The 25,152-nt window shown below is 33.8% G+C and overlaps 1 protein-coding gene across 2 annotated transcripts; it reads left to right on the top strand.

The window, feature by feature from the left end:
• The first annotated feature begins 21,252 nt into the window (after positions 1-21,252).
• On the top strand, positions 21,253-24,442 carry LOC107892387 (MDIS1-interacting receptor like kinase 2). Of its 2 annotated transcripts, XM_041101608.1 has the most exons (3): positions 21,253-21,773; positions 23,070-23,726; positions 23,811-24,421. In XM_041101608.1, the coding sequence occupies exons 1-3, from the start codon at positions 21,371-21,373 to the stop codon at positions 24,203-24,205; spliced, it is 1,455 nt and encodes a 484-aa protein (XP_040957542.1). In that variant the 5' UTR covers positions 21,253-21,370; the 3' UTR covers positions 24,206-24,421. The 2 variants fall into 2 exon arrangements, with proteins under 2 accessions (XP_040957542.1, XP_040957541.1); XM_041101607.1 differs by lacking the exon at positions 21,253-21,773 and having other exon boundaries at positions 21,807-23,726; positions 23,811-24,442.
• Positions 24,443-25,152: the final 710 nt, after the last annotated feature.

Below are 25,152 nucleotides of genomic sequence, written 5' to 3'. Positions count from 1 at the left end.
AAATCGAAAGTTGACGAGTAGTTGATCTGATCAGTTCGTTTCCGTATGAGGTAAGTTCATAAGTAAATAATTTTTTTTTGAATTCAAATGTATATGTTTTATATAATGCCGAATTTATTTGTTTATGTATATATATATTGCCGAACTGATTTGAGCATTGGATGACTGGTTTCGTGCATGAATTGATTTAATTACGAAGTCGAAAGCTTCGAATGAATCTTAGGAAATGTATAGGATACTAATGTCATGATATTAGGACTTCCGAGGTGTGATTCTGTGTAAGACCATGTTTGGGACATTGGCATCAAAGTGAGAAAACGTATAAGACCATATCTGGGATATGCAATCGACATTGATTTGAAATCCCGTATAAGGCCATATCTGGGGTATGGCATCGGCATCAATTTGAGATCTCGTATAAGACCATATCTGGGATATGACATAGGTTTTGATTTGAGATTCCGTATACGACCATATTTGGGATATGGCATCGATATGAGACTTCGTGTAAGACCATAGCTGGGTATTGGCATCGATATGAGATTTCCATGTAAGACAATGTCTGGGACATGACATTTGTACGATACATTATGTACGAATTTTTTCGAGTATCCTTAGTATTCCAAGTGGTTCAACGGGTAATCCAAAGATTATGTTAAAGAAAAGACAATGTATGATCACGTTGAAAGGATACAGGCATGTACGAAAAATTCATGAGTAATGAACTCGATGTATATTCGACATTTGGCAAGAATGTAAATGAGTAAGTAATACTTATAAGAATGATCTTGTGATGACCTTGTGATTATAGGTCTATACTTACGAGGTATAAATATGTGGTAAATTTGATTTACGATTGTGTGAGGCTTTTAGGCCAAATCAAATTGAGACATGATATGTTTAAGTCTTTGTTGTTGATGTATAGGTGAAATTGGCCAATGCATGGCATGTAAATATATGATAGTGATTAGCTATTGGAATGGCTAGTTATGGATATGCTTTGGTGTTATGTGTGTCTAAATAAATGTTAATACAAAGAAATCATGAAAGAGTAAAATTTGCAATAAAATAGTTTTAGACAACAGCAGTTGTATAATTTTGAAAAATCACCAAAAATTGTAGGAATCATATTAAAGGTTGAATAAGACATGAAATTAAAGCTTATTGAGTCTAGTTTCACATAGAAGAAACAATGCTAGCAAAAGAATCTTATATTATGAGATATTCTAATTTTTGCAAGATAAGGTCAGAATGATTTCGGAATCCCCTGTTCTGAATTTGGAAAATCATTAAAAATTGTATAAAAATAATTATGGTTTAGAATTTATATGATTAAAATTCTTAATGAGTCTATTTTCAAGAGAAACAAACAAGAATATCATCTAAATTCTGTACTAGGAGATAATTAATTTTTAGAGAAAAAGGGTCGGAACTGTCAAACAGCAGAACATGGACGACTTTGAAGAATTAACTGTACTTATTGGCTAAACAAAAAATTCTGAAAATATTATGGTAAGAAGATATGTGGAAAATCAAGCGGATCTTAATTTGGAGTTCTGTAGCGCAAGATATTAATAATTTAGTGACTATGACTCGAGTAGACAGCTTGATGTGAACATGAGTGAATAGTGGAAATATGTGCAATTTTGATTATATTATTTTGAGAACATGTTGTGAGGATTGGTAAAAGTATGTTAATAGATTTCTTATTATTTACATACCAACTTACTAAGCTATATAGCTTACCCCCTTTCTTTCTTTTTCCTATAGTGTCACAAATACTAGCTTGGGTTAGAGATCGTCGGAGATTCTATCACACTATCAAGCTATTGATCGGTATCAACGTAGTCAAGCATTTTAAGTTTATGGAATGTATAGGGACTCAATCATTTTGTGTATGAGTTATTATATTTTGCCCAAATGTTTTGGTTTGTAATGGTTAAAGGTTTGATTTATGTGTAGCCATGTAACTTGGCTTATATTGGCTAATTGGTTGTAAGCCTATATATATTAATTATATGCCAATGTCTTGTGATGTGAGTTGTGTTTGCATGATGCATGATGAGTTGTGGGTATGGCCTAAATTTCTAATGATTGTATGTGCTAGAAGTCTTGGGGTCCAATGGCTAAGTTTTGCTCAATGATATCGTTTGTTAATTAGATATAATTATGCTCGTATAAGAGTTGTTGATGATGCATATGTATAAATAGTTTTAAATTGAATGAAATTTTATGGTCTGATTTTGTATGGTTGCTTGTGTTTAAGACTGGTAATGCCTCGTATCCTATCCCAGCATCGGACATGGGTAAGGGGTGTTACAAAAGCCATCCAGGAGGGAATATGCTACTAATGTGAAACAGGCAAAATTACGTAATAAATATGTCTTCATGAGACTACTTTATTTCTTTAAGAACCAGAAGAACTATAAGTGAAGGCACAATAGTTTATTGCCTCAACTCTCTATATCCCCATACCTCATTGTGCAATGAATAAAGTACATCAAGCAGGGATTTATCCCTTGCCATAAACATATCGCACTGGTCTTTACTTTATACAAATTTCCCGAAACACAACTTTGGAATTTTAATATTTGGAACTCCTAAGCTACCTGAAATAACAGCAAGTTACCATGACTAAAGTGCATACACACATATATGAAAGTTTCTCAAGCAATGATAAGATAATTAATTGCTAAAAATCTTTATTGATTTTGTGGAGAGACAATCAGATAAGTCATATCAGATTAATGATGGGACAAAAAGGTTTTCTAGACTTTTAAATTTATGAATGCATCTATCAGGCTTAAGCATTTCCAACATCTAATTTATGGCTTACATCTCAAACCAAACAATGCATAGCATCAGGCTTAAAGATTATAATATGCACAAAAAATGTAGTGGCCCTGCAAGGTCTACATCATGTCATGCATGCATAGATACATTACATTACTACAAGCAAATTTACAGCTTTATCGGTCTATAACACAGTAGCATAATCAAAAGCTATCAAACATGTCAGAGCGTGCATGTTGGAATTGAAGTACAAAGGAAAAAATATACAAGTTTCTTCTCACTACAATATGGTATAAACAAACTTCTATTGCCTGGAAAGGATGGAAGATACTAACTCAGGCCCTACAACAATGTATACATCACAGGATGTATGCAAGCCAATGGCACTTCAAGAGACATGAAACTTTACACAGTTAGAATCTTCACATTTACCCCAAAAGTTCAGACTTCAGAAAACAAAAAATGGTAGACAAACTAGCTTTTTATAGTGTCAAACATGCTGCATTGCAACAAAATATTCAAATTGATCTTCTCTGGTAAAACAAAAAGTTAACCTTTAGAGTTTAAAACAAACGAAAAATGAAAAAACAATTGGAAACAGGCTATTAAATAAATGAAAAATGAAAAATAATTTTCGATATATATATATGCTAAATAAAAACCCAAAATGGCAATCGGTCTTGAATCCCAATCTCTTAACAATTCAAGAAACAAATTCCAATTCCAAAAAATCCCAGTCTCTTAACAAAACAAAAACCAAATATACCAAATACCCTTTCCCTTACACACAAAAGCTAATTCAAGAGATTACCAAAACAAAACGCTAATTCAAGAACCATGCTTGAAAAACAACCAAAACCCCCAATTAAAATCTTGGTCAGCTTACCCTGAAAAATCACATAGAAAGAGAAAAGAGAAACTCACATGTGGCTATAGAGAAAGAAACGAAGTTACAGAGTAACCAAAATACAATAACTTTAAAGAACAAAAATAATCAAGGAAATAGCCAAAGAGAAAAGCAACAAGTTAAACCTCATGAAGGAAATTCCAACTACTCATTTACAGAGTAATCAAAATAAAAGATAGTGATATACCTTGATAGGATTGGAAAACTAGATTTTGGAGTTTCATCAAAATGCAGACTTAGTAAAGACGACGAGTTGACGAGACTCGAATTCGGAGGTGAGGCCAACAGATAGAGATGAGGAAGAGAGGCAGAGGCTAATAGACAAAGAGGAAGGAGAACGACTGTTGTGATGAAAGTGGAGGAAAACGGAAAATGTCTTACTGAAATAAATCGGTAAGACGTTTTCCGTAAAAAACCATTTCACCGTGTTTTAGAAAAAATCTTCCCGAAGTAATTTATTTTCTATCAAACAAACACCGTAAAATACAAAAAATATTTTACGGAAAATATTTTACTAGCAAACAAACAGAGCCTAAGTATTGCATTGCAAATGACATGATATCACCTATGTCAACAATGCAAACAGACAGACATATTAAAATTTAAATTTAAATCCATAAAAATTTATGTACTTATATTCATGGATTTATACAAACACAAGAAAAATATTCAAATTTACAAGAACAAACACAATGTCAAATCAATATACTTCCTTCCCTCAATACAAACATCGTGTGACATCAACCAATATAAAGAAGATAACAAAAAGTATGCCCTAGTTTCAACACTCCTTAAAGGCAGTTACTAAAAGTTGTTTTCAACCAAGTTAAGAAGCATATCAAGAAATCAAGTTAAGGAGGACTTCTAATGAAAGTTGACAATAAATTTTCCAGAGAGGGATGTACTATCCACGATCCATTCTAACAATTTGGTCTTTGGTCTTACCTTCTATTATAAGAATAGTAACCTTTGTTTCTGGCAATTTCTAATTGGTTCCAGTATTCATTAATAAGAAAGATTTTCATTTTCTGAATACATATACAACCTGAATCCATTCTATATCAACAACAACAATAGTACACATGATAGAGTGATAGATTACGAGTTTTCATACAAGATGTCACACATACAAGAAAAGAAAAATAAGTGAAATAATTCCATCTAAAATGAAATTAAAGAAAGCCAAAACTAATGGAGTAGAATAGATGATTGAGAATGTAAAATTTTCTTATATTAGTTCCATCTGTTTTAAAAATAAAAAAAAAATATATTGCAAGGTAAATCAGTAGTAAGAAAGAAAAATATGGAATACCCAAAAAGGGATTGTGAACAAACAAGTCGATTTAGATCAGAAAAAAATCGAATTGAGAAACCAATTATTCAAGAACCATGAAAGAACTGGATAATATAATAATTAGGAGCAAAAACGATTATCCTCTTTTTATTTGTCGGCAACCACTTGATTTTAAGTCTTTGAACCTTCTATTGAATCCATCATTTGTTATTTCTCTGTTGAATAAAAAATCCAATCGAAACACTTAATTTGATTTCTACTATTTTGATTCAATACAGATCATAATAGTTTCTTCAGTCAAATGAAAAAAAACTAAAAAAAGAAAGAGGAGATGAACGGTTTTTTCAGCTAAGGTTTAGGGTTTAAAATTTTAATTAATTAAATTTATTTAATTAAAAATCTATTCTCTTCCCATTTGGAAATCCAAGTTGGTGCTTAAAATGTAGTTTGACTGCCATGTAGGCCTACCGTAAGGGAGATAACGGAACTTAACGGCAGAGTGATCACTTCGTGACTAAATAATAACAGAAGTGACTAACACGTAACACTTCAAACATAAGTGACTAAAATGTAGCCTAAGGCAAAAAAAAAGTGACTATTTTTGTAGTTTACCGTTATTTTTATACTAATTTTAGGTTTAGGATTTTTGACTTATTTTAATAAAATGAACTTTGTTTTATGGTTTTTGGACAGTATTTGGTAAACTTTCAAAGTCTTTTATATAAGGCGTAATGATAAATTTAACTTTTTATGTTTATATCTTTTGTTAATTTGAATCTTATTCTTTTTTTTAGCTAAATTTGACTCTCAACCTTCTAAAAAGAGTCAAATTTGACCATCAACATTTCAAAAATAAAGTTAATGATGTTGAATTTAATCTTGCAATAACTAGGAAGGTGATGAATTGCTGGTACTAAAATATATGAAGGAGTCCATGTACACAATTACCTCAATCATCATCAATGGGGATTAACAAAATCTAATTTGATTCGAACTCGATAAAAAAAATCAAATTTTGAATTAAATAGTTCGAGTTATTTGAGTTAATCAAGTTATTCAGATCAAATCGAATAAAAAATTAAGGTTTTCAGTTTAACTCGAATATAAATTACACGATTCAGGTTATCCGAAAATACGAATAAGAAAAGGCAAAACTACATCATTTTGATAGATGCTTACCTTTTCTAAAGTTAAAAGTTAAAACCATTAAGTTAAAAGGCAAAATTACACCGTTTTGATAAATGTTTACTCATTAAGTTAAAAGGCAAAATCATTATTTTGTTTACGTAGTTAAATAATCTTGTATTTTATCTACTAGTTAAGTAATCGGTCCATGTAAATACAACATTGAGTATAAATAATAGGATTCATTAACTCGACTCGACTTAATTCGAAATATTTTTACTCGATTTGATTTGATTAAAAAAATTCAAATTGAGTTTGGAATATGATTCGTCAACTCGACTAACTCAAAATTTTTTGACTCGGTTTGACTTGATCGAATACTCACCCTTAATCACCAATAATATTCACCTTATTTAGCCAAAAAAGGCAACATTCATCCTACTAAACTATTTTCTATTATAATGAGGAATTGGTTGTCAAATATTCAAAGGGATGTTGTTAGAGAAAAAAAGTTGTCATCCTAGTTAAGACGATTGTTGAGATGGTAGAGTTTGACTTTGGCCAATTGATATATGAAGAAATGGTCAAACATGCAGAGAAGGTTCATGCTAGATACCCTCCACCTTTCCTTTTACCTTTCCTTTTATCTACATCTTACTAAACTATAATTATAGTTTTTCTTGTTGTTAATGCATATTCTAAACAAAGCATTGGTGGTTAATCTACTTAATTATGTTCCAAGTTAAGTTTGCTGGATTAAGGATTGTGCTAAAGGGGGAGATATAGGTGTTTTATTTATTAGCTTCCTAATTTGTTTGGTTTTGTTCAAAAAATTGACAAAGGGGAATATTATTAAGGCGAGTTTGTGATGTGGCTGGCTAAGTGCCAATGGAAGTGGCCACTTCCACCATCATTGTGATAGTTTGTTATTTTTCATTTTTATATTTAGTGATACAAAATATTTGGGCTATAATCGATGTTGATATTGTGGAAGTTTTTAAGCCCATCAATGAAGATCAATCTATTTAGAGAAAAACATTTAAGGATTAGATTGAATTGGATCTTACAAATCTAATCCATTGGACTAAGGATGTTGGATCAGGACAAACTTTGAAGACTTATCTCCAATAGTCCAATTTACATTGGTCTTTATTATTTTATTGTATTTATGTTATTTTAGCTGCTAGGAATAAGGGATTGGATTATAGTTGATCTCTAGTATGCTAGCAAGTCTCGAACTTCTATATATTTGATAGACTTGTATAGGTTTTGTAATAAAGTATTTGAGATCACTTATTAGTTCATAAAGGAATATTTTATTTGAGAGAGTAAAACCTTTTGTTTTTTGGTTTTATTGTATGAATTCTCAGGGGGAACCTAGAGGTGAAAGATCTAGTCTTTAGATACAAAAGTGAGGTTGTTATATCAGAGTGTGATAGAATTTAGATCACTCGTAGACGTAGGGAAATTGAACTACATAAACAAGTTCTTGTTCCTTGTTTTTCTTGTGCTTTACTTAGTGTCGTCTGAAGTGCCCACCTCTGATGTCACTTCCATTCATACTTTGTTTCACTTAACAAACTAATAGTTGTTTCAAATTTTCAAAAAAAAACATGAAATTTAGAGTGTGCTTGGTTGAGTGGAAAAGTGGAAGGAGAGGGGAGAATGGAAAAGTGGAAAGAAAACAAATTTGAGTATGCTTGGTAGGGAAGAAAAGTGAGTAGAAAGGAAATAGGAAATATGACCATTTTTAATCCTAATGCATAAACAAATTTATTCCAAATTAGAATGCTAAAATGAAATAAAATGAAAGAGAGGTGTATGCTAGTTCAAAATTATGCATTTTTGAAATATTTTATTTTCTTTCATTTCAAATCTGCCGAGCAATGGATGGAAAAAAAAAATTTCTTTCGATTTTTCCATCTTTCCTACTAAGCACACATATGGAAAGAAATTTAATATTTTTCATTTTTCTATTTTTCTACCCTTTCTTTTCTTTCAATTTTTCTCTACTTATATTTTTCTTTGCTTGTTAGTTCAAGGGCTCAATTGGGTGCAAAAAGTTCACAAGGGCTTAATTGATTTTTTTGAAAAAGTTTGAGGACCAAAAATACCATTAAACCCTTCCTTAACTAATGATATTTCTTTTTCTAAGTAGCAGTCAACATTAGTTAAAGGGCTTATTCTGTCAGTTTTGTTAGTTTAAGGGCTCAATTGAGGGACAAAATACTAAAAAAGGCTTAATTTTTTTAAAATTTACCGAAATAGGCCCGGTATTTTATTATTTACCAGAACGGGCCCTTTTCCCCTAAATCGCGTCCACGTCAGCGCGAAGTCAGGGGATGTGTCAGCAAATCACGTCGACGTCAGCGCACTTTGCTTACGTGGCAACAAAGCGCGGCCTTAAGAACGCGATTTGTGTCCATGTCAGCATAGCGCGCTGACGTGGACGCGATTTAGACCGCGCGTGAATAGTGCAACGGTCAAAAAAATATAAATACGACCACCCTTTTTTTTTCACAAACAAATCCTCTCTCAAATTTCCTCTCAATTTCCTTCCAAATTTCTCTCAAATTCATATTTAATCCCAATTAGCTCTCAATTTCCTTTTAAATCTCTCTTAAATCCCTATTTTTTAATAGTTTTAAAAAAATTCAATTTTTTTAAACCAAAAAGAAATTCTCTTAAATCCCTATTTTTTAAACCGAAAAAATTTGTACGATTTCAGTAATGGCCGGAGAATTGACTCGCCTTGATAATCACCACATATCCGTGGAACAAATGAAGATGGTAAGTGTTAAATTTAATTTTTAAATATTATTTAAGATTTTTTTATTTATCCATTTTTAGATAATTATTAATTTATTATTTGTTATAAAAGTTTGTAGATCGGGTATTGGAATGCAATATCCGGAATATGCATGCTCCTCTATCACCATTGGTAGAGAACTACCTGCGGGAAGCAGTTTTTTGACACATGGTGACGGTAGGCCGGGGATGCAAGGTGGACCCGGAACTAATCAGTGCGTTGATCGAGAGGTGGAGACCCGAGACGTACACATTCCATCTTCCATGTGGAGAGTGCACTGTCACTTTGGAAGACGTCAACCTGCAATTGGGATTGCCGGTGGATGGGTACCCAGTCACCGGGTCTGCCCAATCTAGCGATTGGCCGGCGGTGTGCTACGAGCTTCTGGGCACTATTCCGGATAAAATGGACAGAGGTAAGATCGAGATGGGCTAGTTGCGAGAAACATTCCTGGATCCGGATGAAGATTCAACCGAAATAGAAATAATCCGATATGCTCGGGCATATATTCTTCAGTTAATTGGAGGTTATCTGATGCTGGACTTGTCACGGAGCCGCGTACATCTAAGATGGCTACTGAAACTCGTTAATTTTAGAGCAGCCGATGAATTGAGTTAGGGGTCTGCCGTCTTGGCCACATTATATCGGGAGATGTACAGGGCGACGTGACTGAGGAGAGCAAAAATTAGAGGTTGCCTGTCACTACTGCAGTCATGGGCACGGTTTCGCTTTCCATTTTTACGTCCTCGAGTGGACCACCCATATACATTCCCACTCATAACGAGGTAAATTTTATATTAGATTTTACAATTATTATGTAGATATTTAAAAATAAAAGTATGCTAAAAGTTTATTTAATTAGGTGGAACCATCTGGCAAGTCATGCTCGATTACCTACCGAACTTGAAAATATACGGCTTCTATTAGACCAACAGTCGGAAGCACATGTAAGTATTAAATAAAATTGATATTTCCATCATTCGCTAGTCGATTGGTAAATTGTATTTAGTATTTAGTATTTAGTATTATGTATATAACTAATATTTCTATAATGTTCACATAGTTTCAATGGACACCATACGAGGATCCGGCAATTTGGGCAGTAATTCCGGATGAGTTCTTACAAAATCGAAACGCTTGGCACGTGAAAGTTGTGTTGATCAACTACACGACCATGGAGCCACACCAGTCAGACAGAGTGCTACGACAGTTTGGATGTAGACAACTGATTCCCGTGGAACCTGAGGTGTTTGACGATCAACACAAAGTCGACCTTCGGCAATTAAATACGGATTGTCCAAGATACTGGTCCGACTACATGGAAATATGGGAAGATCGGTATGAATATATACCTACTATGGAACCAATCATCGTTCCAGAGTTAGCGTGCGTGCTGGAATACATGTCATGGTTTAGGATTCATGGCAAGCCGTATTTACTGACGCTAGAGGAGAGGCAGCGGTAATTACGTGTCCAAAGGGAAAGGCGCAGGCCTTAAAATCCAAGACAACAAGACGACGACGCTGGCCCCTCAACGAGGCCTAGACATTCACCCGGCCCATCATCAGAGGTCATTCAATCACCAGGCCCAACGAGAGTACCGACACAGTCACCCGACCCAGCAGTTCAACCAATGATACCCACGCAACCGCTTTTTCAGATGATGCTAGGTGCGTTTCCTAGCCTTTTTATATATCCTAACCCTTATATGTATCCTTTTCCGAGTCCTAAGGCAGGTTGGAGCCAATGGACCGGTTCAGCTCCATTTCCTGTTACGCTGAGTGGACCGCTGATGTATAGGCCAGCAGCGCACGAGGGATCGCAAGAGGGGCCGTCGAGGAGCTCTTCTTTTTACCAATCCCCACCACCGTATGGGTTTCAAACACCGTCACCGTTGGTGATGCAAACACCTCCACATTCACTATTCTTTGAAGGTGGATCATCGTCCCAACTCCGACAACCAGATGCCCTACCAGAAGAACCAGAATCCCCGCCACAGGAACCACAACCGCCGCCGGAAGCTGGACAAAGGAGGAATCTAGCACGTAACCATCGACGGCCGCCATGTGGCACTGAATCCAGCGGGCATAGACATTGATTTTTGTATTTAAATTTATTTGTACAAATATTTTGAATATTTTGATACTATTTGATGTAATAAAATAAAAATTGTTTTGAGTTATTACTTAAAAACCCTAAACTAATTTCTTAAAAATTTATAAATCTATAATTTATAATTAAATGCATAATTTAATTGACAAACCTTAAACCCCAAAACTAAAAACCCTAACCCTAATCATAACCCTTAACTTAAAAACTCTAACCTTTAAATTAAAAACACTAAACCCTAAACCTAAAAACCATAAACCCTTAAGCTAAAAACCTAACCCTAAACCCTAACCATTAACCTAAAACACTAACCTTAAACCCTAAACTCATAAACCTAAAACCCTAACCCTAAACCCTTAACCTAAAAACCTTAACCCTTAACCTAAGAACCCTAAACCCTTAACCTAAAAACCCTAACCATCAACCTAAAAACCTTAAACCCTTAACCTAAAAACCCTACACACTAAACTTAAAACCCTAAACCATTAACCTAAAAATCCTATCCCTTAACCTAAAAACCCTAAACCCTTAACAAAAAACCCTATACACTAAACTTAAAACCCTAAACCTTAAATCTAAAAACCCTAACCCTTAACCTAAAACCCCAAACCTTTAACCTAAATTTCATAAACCCTTAACCTAAAAACCCTAACCCTTAACCTAAATTCTATAAACCCTTAACCTAAAAACCCTAACCCTCAACCTAAAAACCCTAATCCTCAACCTAAAAACCCTAAACCCTTAACCTAAAAACCCTAAACCCTTAACCTAAAACCCTAACCCTCAACCTAAAAACCCTAAACCCTTAACATAAAAACTCTACACATTAAACTTAAAACCTTAAACCCTTAACCTAAATTCCATAAACCCTTAACCTAAAAACCCTAACCCTTAACCTAAATTCCATAAACCCTTAACCTAAAAACCCTAACCCTTAACCTAAATCCCATAAACCCTTAACCTAAAAACCCTAACCCTCAACCTAAATACCCTAAACCCTTAACATAAAAACCCTAACATAAAGGCTTAAAAACTATCCTTGTCCCTTAACTTAAATATAATTTGATAATTTTACTAACCATTAATCAATTATCAGTTAATAACTTTACATTCACGTAATGTTAGATTTGGAAAAATGTTTTGACTGGTACTAACAATTAATAATTTGATATAATTTTATAATTTTTCTAACAATTAATACAATTATCAATTAATAATTGAAAAAATATAATTAGCAGCAATTACATTCAACTATTGCGATTAGGGCATGATCGACTTGTATGGCCTAGATTCCTACACCATCCGCACAACTTTTGTTGAGTGGCCGTTTCTCGGATATCCATATTGTTGCGTATTCTAGTCGAGCAAGGTCGACCCCTTGGTTTGTGACGCAATTTTCTATCCAGTAACAGCTTTAAATGAGCAAGAGATACGGGCGGCCACTTACGTTCATCTGGGGCCAGTGGGAAAACGTGTCTCTAGACGTTGTACATGTTTTCTAATTTGTACACTTCGTCCACATAGCTCATCGAATCCAGACGGAGATTCTGACAAGATGCAATAACATGAGAGCATGGATAACGAAGTGCATCAAAACTCCCACGGTCGTAAGTCCTATTTCGCAAGTGTACATGATATTGCCCACCAACAACACTTTGGAGCGGTCTGTCAAACTCTGTCATGCGAAACCATAAGTTGTCTCGATCGTGACACATGGTGTGCATGGTGTTTGCCTGCGCCTTGGCCTTGTGAATTTCTTAAACTACCTTGCTGCACCATACATGGCCTCTCTGCATCTGGCCTGCATAACTTGCTACTCGCTTTGGAAATAGTGCCACCAAACGAAAATATGTCTCTCGCACAACTGATGTTATCTGTAGATGACACGTTTCTTTAAGAACAAAATTTATGCATTCAGCCAGGTTTAACGTCATATGGCCATATCGTAGGCCGTCGTCGTATGCTTGTGCCCACTATTTGAAACGTATGTTAAAAGGTAGTACGCCCCTTCTCCGTTAATTGAACGTAAAATTGCCAACATCTCGTGAAAATGGTCTTTATTTATTTCATACCCTACCAATATAAGTTCATAGCGAATATTACATGCCACTTATACTAATAAAACTAATTCAAATTGACAAACGAAATAACACAAATATAGACTAAATACACATGTTGGTCACTTGTCGTCATTCGTTCTTAGATGGATATTGCCTGTAGTAGTTGGAAGCAACGTGTCTTAGGCAATATCGATGGTGCGTGCGCTGCCATAAGCTTCCCTCTCAATCAAATGCAACTAGTATACCGGTGCCCCGATCTAAAATAACACAGATATCAGGTTGGGGGCACACATGTCTCCTTAACCTAGAGAGAAAGAAATCTCAATCATCAGATGACTCCCCCGGTGTTATTGCAAATGCAATTGGAAGAATTCTTCCACCGCCATCCTGTGCCACTGCAAGCAATAGCCGATGAGTATACCTACCAAACATAAAGGTACCGTCAATTTGTACCAATGGCTTGCAGTGTGGAAATGCACCTCGGCATTGCTTAAAGGTCCAAAACAGGTGTTTGAACACTCGGCATCCACGTAGCAATCGGCCGTTGTAGTACGCATGTTCCGTTTGAAGGTCTATGATGGCACCTGGGACGTACCTCTCTAGCACTTGACACCACTGCCATATTTTATTATATGAGGATTCTCACCCACTACGCATCTTCTCCAATTCCTTTTGCTTAGCTATCCAAGCCTTGCGGTAAGAAGGCGTGTACCCTATTTGGCTACGGATATTGGCAATTAACACCGACACTGAAGTCCTGGGATCTGCTTTTACCGTGGGCAGTATTAAGCTAGCTAACATAGCTGAATCCATCTTGGGATGATCTTGTAAAACACCTATAATTGGAGTACATTAAATAATGCAACATTACATAATAAAAGTATTATTCAGAAACCGTCAATACTGTACCTACAGCACATGTATGTGGACCTTTGTACTTTTTAATCTCCCACAACCCTGTTCTTTTCCTTAATGAGGCGTAGGTTTTCCATGAACATGTGCCGTCTTGTACCGCATACTTCACCTCAAACTTATCAAATTTCAATTTAACGACGTGGTAGTTAATGTCGTTTTTGATGCTATGTTGTTCCAAAGCACCAATAAAACTATCCTTGTTGGTAAACTGATTGCCAACTTCAAATTCACCCGAATCTAGCCCTGAACTTGTACGATCACGCAACAGGTGTGGTAGATCTAGAAACTCTAACGTATCATCTGTAGACAGATCGACATTATGCATGTGGGCTAGAGGTGAGTATGCTCTGAATCATGGATTTTCTTCTTTAATTGAACTCCTTTCAGCATCTTCAGGTTCTGTTGGAATAGGCTCCGGTTCAGAAAATAAGCCAACTTCTGCACCATCGGGCCCGGGCTCTCGAGGTGGATCCACATCAGAGTCATCTTCTAACCCACAATCATCTGCAGCGTACGAGGTCCCCTCACCGGTTGACGTCGTAGGGTGTACATCATCCCTTCTTCTAGGCATTTCATAACGTCCCCAATTGGATGTAGATTGCCACCCACTAGAACTTGATGTCGTTCCCTAATACGTATTTCTAGCATCAAACGTCGAGCCACTAACGTACATATCCCATCCACCAACAGAGTGTCTTGCAGAGGATGTGTATTTGACACCTACCAAATATGGGTTATTCTGTGTTTTGTAACCTGCTAATCGAGTGTCAACCAGTGGTCGTGTATACATCTCGAACACCAGTCGCAAGTACATTATTTGGCGGTGTAAATTGTACATATAACTCAATATAAGGTGCTCCACTAGCAAAATGAATCTGCACCATTGCCTCCAAGCTACGAGCACCTTTTATGTCGAACGAGTCATATGTCACCAGATCAATAGAAGAACAAAATCAACACGTGATAGACAGAACTTTCATTGGTGTCGTTCCGAAAATTTTACGCCTAATTCTTTTACGAAGTTTTGTCAAATCTATGTTCTGGTTAAAAACCAGTCGCACCATATTCTCCGATAAAAAAACAACACCATTCTCGGTGTGGCAAACCTCACCATCGTAGTAAATAACAGCACTAATACGTTCACTCATATTTGAAACTCTAACCTTCTTGCCTCTGTAAATTGTTTCTGCTGTGACTTATGCATTCTGAGAACATTTTTTGCCTCATTTATAGCCTCAACCCAAACATGCTATTGTAGCAAAAGCGCATCCACGTGGGCACGATTTCATAAATTCTTCTCATAAAGCTTTTTTTTGGTAAATTTAAAAAAAATAGGCTTTTTTGGTAAATTGCCCTCAGTTGGGTGTAAAAAGTTCGTAGGGGCTTAATTGATTTTTTTCGAAAAAGTTCGACGATCAAAAATACCTTTAAGCCCTACTTTAACTATTGATATGTCTTTTTTAATTAATTTTACATTCGTGCATAGTATAGGCACACAATGTACGAGGTGTTTCCACGTATACATGTAAAGTGCATTTTGATGCCACGAAGGAATTAGATAAAAATGTGATTGTTAAGTTAGTAATGTCACCTTCTAGTAATTGAAAAGAATTAGATGCATTTAGCTAGTAGAGTGTAATTATATTGTAATTATTTGTGCCTTGTTTAGTAATATAAATTGTAATTACACATTTACAAATTTTAAATTGTTTAAAAAGTATTAATTACTATAAATATTTATCAATAATATCTGAGAAAAAATTTTAAACAAGTGACATAAATTAAAATCAAATCATGTTATGTTAGTCCAAGAAAATAACCGACAACATGATTACCGATAAAAAAAAGAAAAATAAACATCATATGCAACTTTATTATTGCTTTAGCATTCCATGTTTGTTGGGTTATTCCTTTTCTAACATTTAGCATCTACTTCTTATCATCATCTATTAGTTCTTGACCAATTTTTTCATTGTTGATACAAGGTACAACAATGGAGGGGAGTAAGGAGGAGGTAAGGTGGAGTGAGTGGTGGTTTTGTGGAGGCCGGTTCACTTAAAGAGGCGGAGAGCCGAAAAGGAACAAGAGGATAGGCTGATTGCTGAAAGTGGAGATGGTTGCTCAGAGTAACTTTAAGGATTGGAAAATCGATCCATTCTTCATCGTTGGAAAGGTATTTATAACAGAGGTCCACTTGTCCATTAGCATGACATGGCAGGATAAATGTTCAGTCCCACCAAATGTGTAAAGGATATTCATGACATAAAGGATATTCATGATGGGCCCATTATGTTATTCATTCGATCAGTACAAGGTTGTTATGCCCATGCAAGTCCTAATGGACTCAAGGATGTGTTCACACCAAAAAAGGGGGTGCCAAGCCTTTCTAAAGGGTTGGTGCTCCTTTGATCTTAGTGGATGGTCCAGTGAGACATCTTCTTAGGAAAACTCAATGAGAGGGTTAATGTTGTCTATACTATTGACACGTGTCCATGTAGCGGGGATATAACATTCATCATCTACATCAAAATCTGAATATGCATCATTAAGATTATTGAAATCATTTTTTTATCTGTATCATTAAGATTATCAAGATCTTTTTTTTTTCATGTACTATTTAAAAGTATTGATAATTCCAATTCCACCTATAAATGGAATTGTGAAATATACAACAAGTTAGAACGATTGAACATTGTTTTTGGGACTATATTGATGTGGTTTGTTAATATGAGAAATATTTGTTTAGAACAACAACTATACTCTCAACCACATTTCAAAGCTTTGAATAAAGAGTTTGCGAGCTGTGTTTGGTACTTGTGTCTAGCTCTATTCTTTCAAATGATATCATACCCCGTGATATACTGCAAAAAAACCTTTTGCATTTGCATAATCAATATCTATCACATAATATTTCCTAAAAAACATGTAACAATTTAAATGATTTGTGAGAAAAATAAAATAACAGCAAGGTGATGATAATATTAATGTATTTATGAAGTACAATTTTGATCTATTATCTCTCTCAAACATCATTCTTAGCATTCTAGTATTTGAGGCACAAATCAACTTTATAATCCTTCAATTATAATAGTTTTTATAAATCTAATTTGCAGTTTACTATGTGTTCAATAATAAACCAACTTTATAACCTTTTTATAATATTTCGATTGCTATTATTTCATGCAATTTAGATATATATATATATAAATTTTATAATATAACATTTATAAACAATGTTTTTATAAAATGTTGAATAGCTTTTATGGTGCTTATGTTAAAGTGCTCAAATATGTGTCACACAAGAATAGTATAAAAATTATAACACACGATTTATAAGCATAATTTGCTAGGTTAAAATTTGCTTTAAAAAAATACAGGAGTTAGGTGACATGGCAAAGGGTTTCTCCTACCTTAATCAATAATCGAGGGTTTGATCCTCACTCTAGGTATGGCGTAGTTTTAAAACTTGTGGCCAGTATCTACCCCTTTAATGGGCTTACAGAATGTGAAAGATTAGTTATCGGGCTTGCTTAGGTAGATAGATTGAGAAATCAAAAAAAAAATTACACAAAATATTAATAGCAAAGCAATTTTGACCCGATAAGATATATATAATTATATTTAAAAAATATAAAATATATGTCCTAAAATTAAAATATATTATTATATTAAAATATTTTTTGTAAATTAAAATATATTATTATTGCATTAAAATAATTTTTGTAAACTTGTATAAAAAATAATTTCTTAAATCATGTACATGTGTTTGAAAAACTATAAGGTAATTAGTAATTTATTGTAATTACTCGCGTAATTACCCCAACTCTCAACCCCTAAAAATTGAATAGCATAATTGAGATGCTAAAATTACATTCAATTTAGTGAACCCACAAATCACAATGGTTTTCTAAACACGCCACACATTTGCAATAGCAAGTAATTGCACTCAAATCTAATATCTGCACGAAATATTTGAATTTATATGTCTAATAGCAAAGCAATTTTGACCCAATAAGAAATATATAATTATATTTTAAAAAATATAAAATATATGTTCTAAAATTAAAATACTTTATTATTATATTAAAATAACTTTTATAAACTTGTATAAAAAATAATTTCTTAAATCATGTACGTATGTTTGAAAAACTATAAGGTAATTAGTAATTTATTGTAATTACTCGCATAATTACCCCAACTCTTAACTCCCTAAAAATTAAATAGTATAATTGAGGTGCTATAATTACATTTAATTTAATGGACCCATCAATAACAATAGTTAAGTCAAACATACTATACTTTTATAATAGAAATTAATCACACTCAAATCTAATAATTAATTTATATTGAAATCTTCAAAATCATATACTTTGTGGTCCAAGTTAAACTGATTTTTTTTTTCAAAACAATTGCAAAGAAAATTAATGGTTTGAGTTGGAAGATTCAGAAGGACTGTACTCCGAAGGACTCTTCGCATCATGCAATCAGAAGGGGAGTGGAGGATTAAGCATATATCAAGAAATCAAAACTTGGTAGCGGACCGTCTTGCTAAACTCAGTTTGAGTTGGAAATCAAGCTTACAAATTATGGATGAGGCTCCTAGGGACATTTTAGATTTACTTCAAGAGGATAAAATTAATGGTTGCTTTATGTAATTGATGTTTCTTTTCACCAAAAAAAAAAAAATTCATGAAATTAAGTTGTTTTCAAATAATTAATTCACATTGGAATTTTCAAATAAAATGTCACATTAATAATATTTCAATCATTAAAATATTATGTAAGACATTTTGCCTTATACAAGAAATATGAAAAATTCTAAAATTTAATCCAGTTTAATCTGCTGAAGGAAATGACTCTAACACTGACCTAATTCAATTAAGCCTCTGAAATTAGCTTAACTTCATAAAACTTAATCCAGTTTAGTCATTCTAAAGTCTCTAATTTTGTTTAAAAGAGTTTTTAAATATATAAATGATTTTAAATTTGTATGTTTTAATATGAAATTCATTATATTGTAGTAAGATTTAATGTGGCATGTTTAAAATTTTAATTTAACTCAAATAATTTCATTTAATTTGGCTCGACTCAAATTTTATTTCACTTGATTCGATTTGAAAAAAAATTCAAATTGAATTAGAATGATAAAATGAGACTCGTCAACTCGAAATTATTTTACTCGATTCGATCCAACACTCACCCTTAGTAATTGCATCATTGATACTAATAACAACATAAAAAATGTATACTTATCTTTTCTAATCAATATGCAGGCACGAAATGGAAATTTCCATGAAAAAGAAGTATATCGCGTATGAAAAAGTAAGTTCCATGACATCGGCTGAAGCAATAACAACAAATGCAAAAAGACATTGACTCCTATGGAAATCCATCAGTTTGGAAACTATAACGTATATGCTACGACTGGGTGTTTTTTGGTGTGTCACCCGTTAGACTTTCAATTATGTTGGTAATAAATATAATCTATTTCAATTAAAAAAATGAGTAGAATTTAGTAATTCATTATGACCCAAATTATTGGTGAAGTTAAAATTAAAATTTTTTCGACAAAAACTTTCAGTACTTAGTACTTATGTGTAATTCAAATCTTTCCATTATATATCCCAAATAAGTTAAAAGGCATGGCGTGGTGTCTACCTTTGCTTATCCATGTCAGACTTGCAATTCTTTATATTAACCTTGATTATCGGCCTTCATAAAAAGATGTGTAATTATACAAGTCAAGAGCAAAAAAGATATGTTCCCTCATATCACTTGGAGTGATGAGTCCTTTCTGAACCACTCCATCACCTTCGTATGTCATACCATATTTAAAACATTACTTTAAGCACCTATCAATGTGAATCCATTTGGTGATGAATCAAAGTATGACGGTTAACACATAAGGAGAGTTTGTGTAAGTCTAAAGATTGTTTACACTACCAATACATGAGACTATTTCTATAGACATTTGAGTGAAATACCAAATGGAACTATCATAGCAGGTCAAGTTATATTTTATAATTTTTTCGAAACTTTTTAAAAATTATTCACATTTTATTTTTTATATTTGTAATAAATTTTATAATTTTTATAACTTTTACATTTTTAAAATATTCTAATAACTTGACAAGCAACATCAACATACTTCCACAAGGCATGTCACATGTCAACTTGTCATAGCTTCCGCCAACCACATCAACAACCAATATTGATAAAATCAGTCAACAACCGTTTTCGTTAGCGAAAGGAGCCAATTGATTTTTTTCTCATTGAATGCTCAATTGGGTCAATTTTTTTATTATGAACTTGATTGATTTTTTAACTTTTTACTAAGGTGTTTTTTACACTTTAACCTTATATTAATATTCATTATTTTATTAAAAAACTTATTTCTAAGTAATTTTTCCGACCGAATTGATATCGGATTAACTCCAATAAAATATATTATATAAACATATTAAAATCTATCAATAAAGAAAACACCATTAATTTGTTTGAAGTCTCGACTTTTTGAGTCTTAATGGGTGAGAAATTTCTTATATAGAAACTGAAGACGATATATAAAGTAAATGCCACATTAAAAGCCCAATTCTTTGGAAAATAAATTCCATCACGACTGAACCAAAAATTAAAATAAAATCTATCATATTTAATATATTAGTCCAAGAAAATAATCGATAATATGATTACTAATAAAAATAACAAGAAAAAGGATTTATGTTAGGTTATAACAATTTTTTTTTTGAACAATGAGATTTTGACCTAGACTATTCCTTGAAAAGGTGAATACTCGACTAATAGGCCACAACTTAAAATTTTTTAAATTATAACCATTTTTATAATACATGAATTAGGTTTAAAATAGTATAAAATTTATAATATATACCAACTATATAAAAATTATTTATAAGGTGTCCAATAACTTCCAAAACACTTCTTATAAATAATAAATATTTTTATCTTAAAAAGTTTTTTTTTAAATAAGTCATGGAAAAAAATTATAATTATTTTATAAATAAGTATATTCTTTTGTATAACATATAGTATGGACACATAAATAAGTTATATTTAAATTTTTTGACCATAACTTTTTTTTTATAAATAAGTATTTGCATAATATAGTATTTGCATAATATAATGTTTGCATTATTGATACTAACAACATAGAAATTTCCATGAAAAAGGCCTTGAATCCTTTGATGAATTAAGTTCCATGACAAGGACTGAAGCAATGACGACAGCTGGCCCCTGCAACTATTGCAACAAGACCTTGAATCCTTTGATGAGTTCCTTTAAATTCATCAGTTTGGAAACCATAACATATATGCTACCACTAAATCCTTACCAGATTAAACATGGCCCCATCCTTAACCATTTCTGTTATTCTAGGGGTACTGTGGGCCACCATCCTTCTTTCCTTTGCTACAACTGTGACAGCAGCATATCCATCGCCATTGGAGTCCGAAGCCATAGCTCTGCTAGAAAGCAGGTGGTGGAGTAACCATAGCAGCAATACTTCACAACGTTGCCAGTGGCCTGGTATAACCTGCAACACTGCTGAAAGCATCACCCAAATTAACTTATCTGATGCGCCCAACATTGAGGTTGGAGATAGATTTGGGAAACTGAATTTCTCTTCATTTCCAAATCTTGTCCTTCTTGATCTTAGTGATCATCAACTTAGAGGAAAAATCCCGCATCAGATAGGTGATCTATCAGCATTGAAGTACCTTGACTTGTCCAATTGTGGTTTATCTGGTGAGTTACCTCCTTCTCTAGGGAAGCTGACCCAATTAGAATTCCTCGACATGTCCTATAATGGTAATATTAATGGTTCCATCCCTCCACAATTGGGGAACCTAAAGAACCTCGTGACTTTAAACTTAAGGCAATGTGGAATTGTTGGTCCAATCCCTTCTGCTTTGGGTCAATTAATCAATCTCCAATCTCTGATCCTTTCGGGGAACCAAATCAATGGATCTATCCCATTAGAAATTGGATATTTGAGAAATTTGACTTATTTGAGTCTCTCCAACAATAGAATTGTTGGTCCAATCCCTTCTGCTTTAGGTCAATTAACCAGTCTCCAATCTCTGATCCTTTGGGGGAACCAAATCAATGGATCTATCCCATTAGAAATTGGATATTTGAGAAATTTGACTTGTTTGGATCTCTACAACAGTAGACTTGTCGATTCAATACCAATTACTCTGTACCAATTAACCAATTTGGAAATTTTGTACCTTGATAATAACCAACTTCAAGGTTCAATCCCTTCTTGTGTTGGTAGTTTATCAAAGATGCAGTACTTAAGCCTTGATTCTAATCTATTAAAAGGTCCTATTCCCCAAGAAATTTGTAATCTAGCAAATTTAACTTCATTGTACCTCTCCCAAAACAAATTGACAGGTTCAATCCCTTCTTGTATTGGTAGCTTATCAAAGATGCAGTACTTAAGACTTGATTCTAATCTATTAAAAGGTCCTATTCCCCAAGAAATTTGTAATCTAGCAAATTTAACTTCATTGTACCTCTCCCAAAACAAATTGACTGGTTCAATCCCTTCTTGTATTGGTAGTTTATCAAAGATGCAGTACTCAAGCCTTACTTCTAATCTATTAAAAGGTCCTATTCCCCAAGAAATTTGTGATCTAGCAAATTTAACTTCGTTGTACCTCTCCCAAAATAAATTGACTGGTTCAATCCCTTCTTGTATTGGTAGTTTATCAAAGTTGCAGTACTTAAGCCTTGCTTCTAATCTATTAAAAGGTTCTATCCCAAAAGAAATTGGCAAGCTTTTTGATCTATCAAATCTAAACCTTAGCTTCAACCAACTCTCAGGTCCTATCCCTATCTTGTCTGCTACTCATCTCTACATTGTCGACGCTGGAAATGGTTGTCAAAAGATTTTTCCCGATCCATTTGAAGGCAATAGTGATTTATCACCCTATATGTGTCCTACTCCAGTTACCAAAAAAGCCAACAGCAGCAGAATTCCTTACCATTTCAAAATATTCCTCCCTATTGCGATCTTCTTCACAATCTCCATTTTAGGATGTTTGCTATTTTCACGGTTTAAGCTCAAGAATAACCATGTCAACGTACAACCAACCAAGAATGTGGATTTGTGTTCCATATGGAACTATGATGGAAAGATAGCATACGAGGATATCGTTGCAGCAACAGAGGATTTCGACTTCCGATACTGTATTGGAGTTGGTGGTTATGGTAGTGTTTACAAAGCAGAACTCTCTTGTGGTAAAGTAGTTGCTTTGAAGAAACTTCACCATTTAGAAGCCGAAAATCCAACTTTTGACAGGAGTTTCAGGAACGAGATCAAGTTTCTATCAGAAATACGACATCGAAACATTGTGAAGCTTCACGGGTTTTGTCTACACCGACGATCCATGTTTTTGATCTATGAATACATGGAAAAAGGGAGTTTGTTCTGCAACCTAAGGGATGAAGTGAATGCTGTGGAAATGGATTGGACGAAAAGAGTAGAGATCATCAAAGGCATAGCACATGCTTTGTCTTACTTGCACCATGATTGCTGCCCTCCGATAGTTCATCGAGACATGTCAAGTAACAATGTTCTTTTAAACTCAAGTTTTGAGGCCTTTGTGGCCGACTTTGGAACAGCTAGAATGTTGGATCTTGATTCATCTTATCAGACCATTATTGTCGGAACTTGTGGCTACGTAGCTCCAGGTGGCGTTTTCTTTTTTTACTTGATTTACTGACCTTTTCTCTGAACATATAATTGAATTTCTTCTTACTAATTTGTGTATGTAGAACTTGCTTATACAATGATTGTCACCGAAAAATGCGATGTTTATAGTTTTGGAGTGGTAGCACTGGAAATATTGATGGGAAAGCATCCTGAAGAAATGTTATCATGGTTGTCATCACCAACTTCTTTGGTAAATATGAAGCTGATTGATGTGTTAGACAACCGTTTACCACTTCCAACAAGCCAACTAGTTACACAAAATCTTGTTCATGTTGCTACACTGGCTTTCGCTTGCTTAAATCCACAACCGAAGTCCCGACCAACAATGAAGGAAGTGTGTGAAGAGTTCCTTTCTCGCCATACATCCTTGGGAATTCCTCTTCGGATGATCTCTTTGTTACAACTCATGAACCGTGAAATGCATATTGGAGGCAAAACTAAAACTTGTGGTGTTTGAAGTCCATGCGCTTTTTGATTAGATACTGTTTATCAGACTCTGATAACTTGTTTGTAAACCATCTCTGGTTTTATATATGATGGAATGAATTGCAATGTTTAATAAACCTGTTTATTCGGTTGCTTTAGAAGACATAAATTCTGCAATTTGATCCAAATATTAAGACATCATCGCTGGCTGCTTCCTTGAATTTTGTGCTTCTTTCAAACCAACTCAAAGATAAATAAAATATAAGTAAATTAAGGGTGAATTTATCAACCACTGCACAAGTAGTGTGTATTTCTTTTGTTATGCATATAAGCACAACTCCTCATATATGAATTATCTACCAAATACTCACGAAAGGCTTTTCAGAAAATAGTAGTTAGTAAAGCCATCCAGGAGGGAATATGCTACTAACGTGAAACGGGCAAAATTACATGGTAAATATGTCTTCATGAGACTGCTGTATTTCTTTAAGAACCAAAAGCACCATAAGTGAAGGCAAAATAGTTTATTGTCTCAACTCTTTATATCCCCATACCTCATTGTGCAATGAATAAAGTACATCAAGCAGGGATTTATCCCTGGCCATAAATATATCGCACTGGTCTTTGCTTTATACAAATTTCTTGAAACACAACTCTGAAATTTTAATATTTGGAACCCCTAAGCTACCTGAAATAACTGCAAGTTACCATGACTAAAGTGATGCATACATACATATATGAAAGTTTCTCAAGCAATGATAAGATAATTAATTGCTAAAAATCTTTATTGATTTTGTGGAGAGACAATCAGACAAGTCATGTCAGATTAATGATGGGACAAAAAGGTTTTCTGGACTTTTAAAAGTTATGAATGCATCTATCAGGCTCAAGCATTTCCAACATCTAATTTATGGCTTACATCTCAAAGCAAAGAATGCAAAGCATCAGGCTTAAAGATCATAATATGCACAAAAAATG

The sequence above is a fragment of the Gossypium hirsutum genome, chromosome D09, assembly GCF_007990345.1.
Source record: "Gossypium hirsutum isolate 1008001.06 chromosome D09, Gossypium_hirsutum_v2.1, whole genome shotgun sequence".
Taxonomy (NCBI): Eukaryota; Viridiplantae; Streptophyta; class Magnoliopsida; order Malvales; family Malvaceae; genus Gossypium; species Gossypium hirsutum.
This window is presented reverse-complemented; position numbering and strand designations above follow the sequence as displayed.

Bases quoted from the DNA above. Each gene is read 5' to 3' on its own strand.
- LOC107892387 (XM_041101607.1), top strand. From the start codon at position 21,824: ATGTCCTATAATGGTAATATTAATGGTTCCATCCCTCCACAATTGGGG. The intron at 23,727-23,810 runs GTGGCGTTTTCT...TTGTGTATGTAG, and splicing joins TTGTGGCTACGTAGCTCCAG to AACTTGCTTATACAATGATT.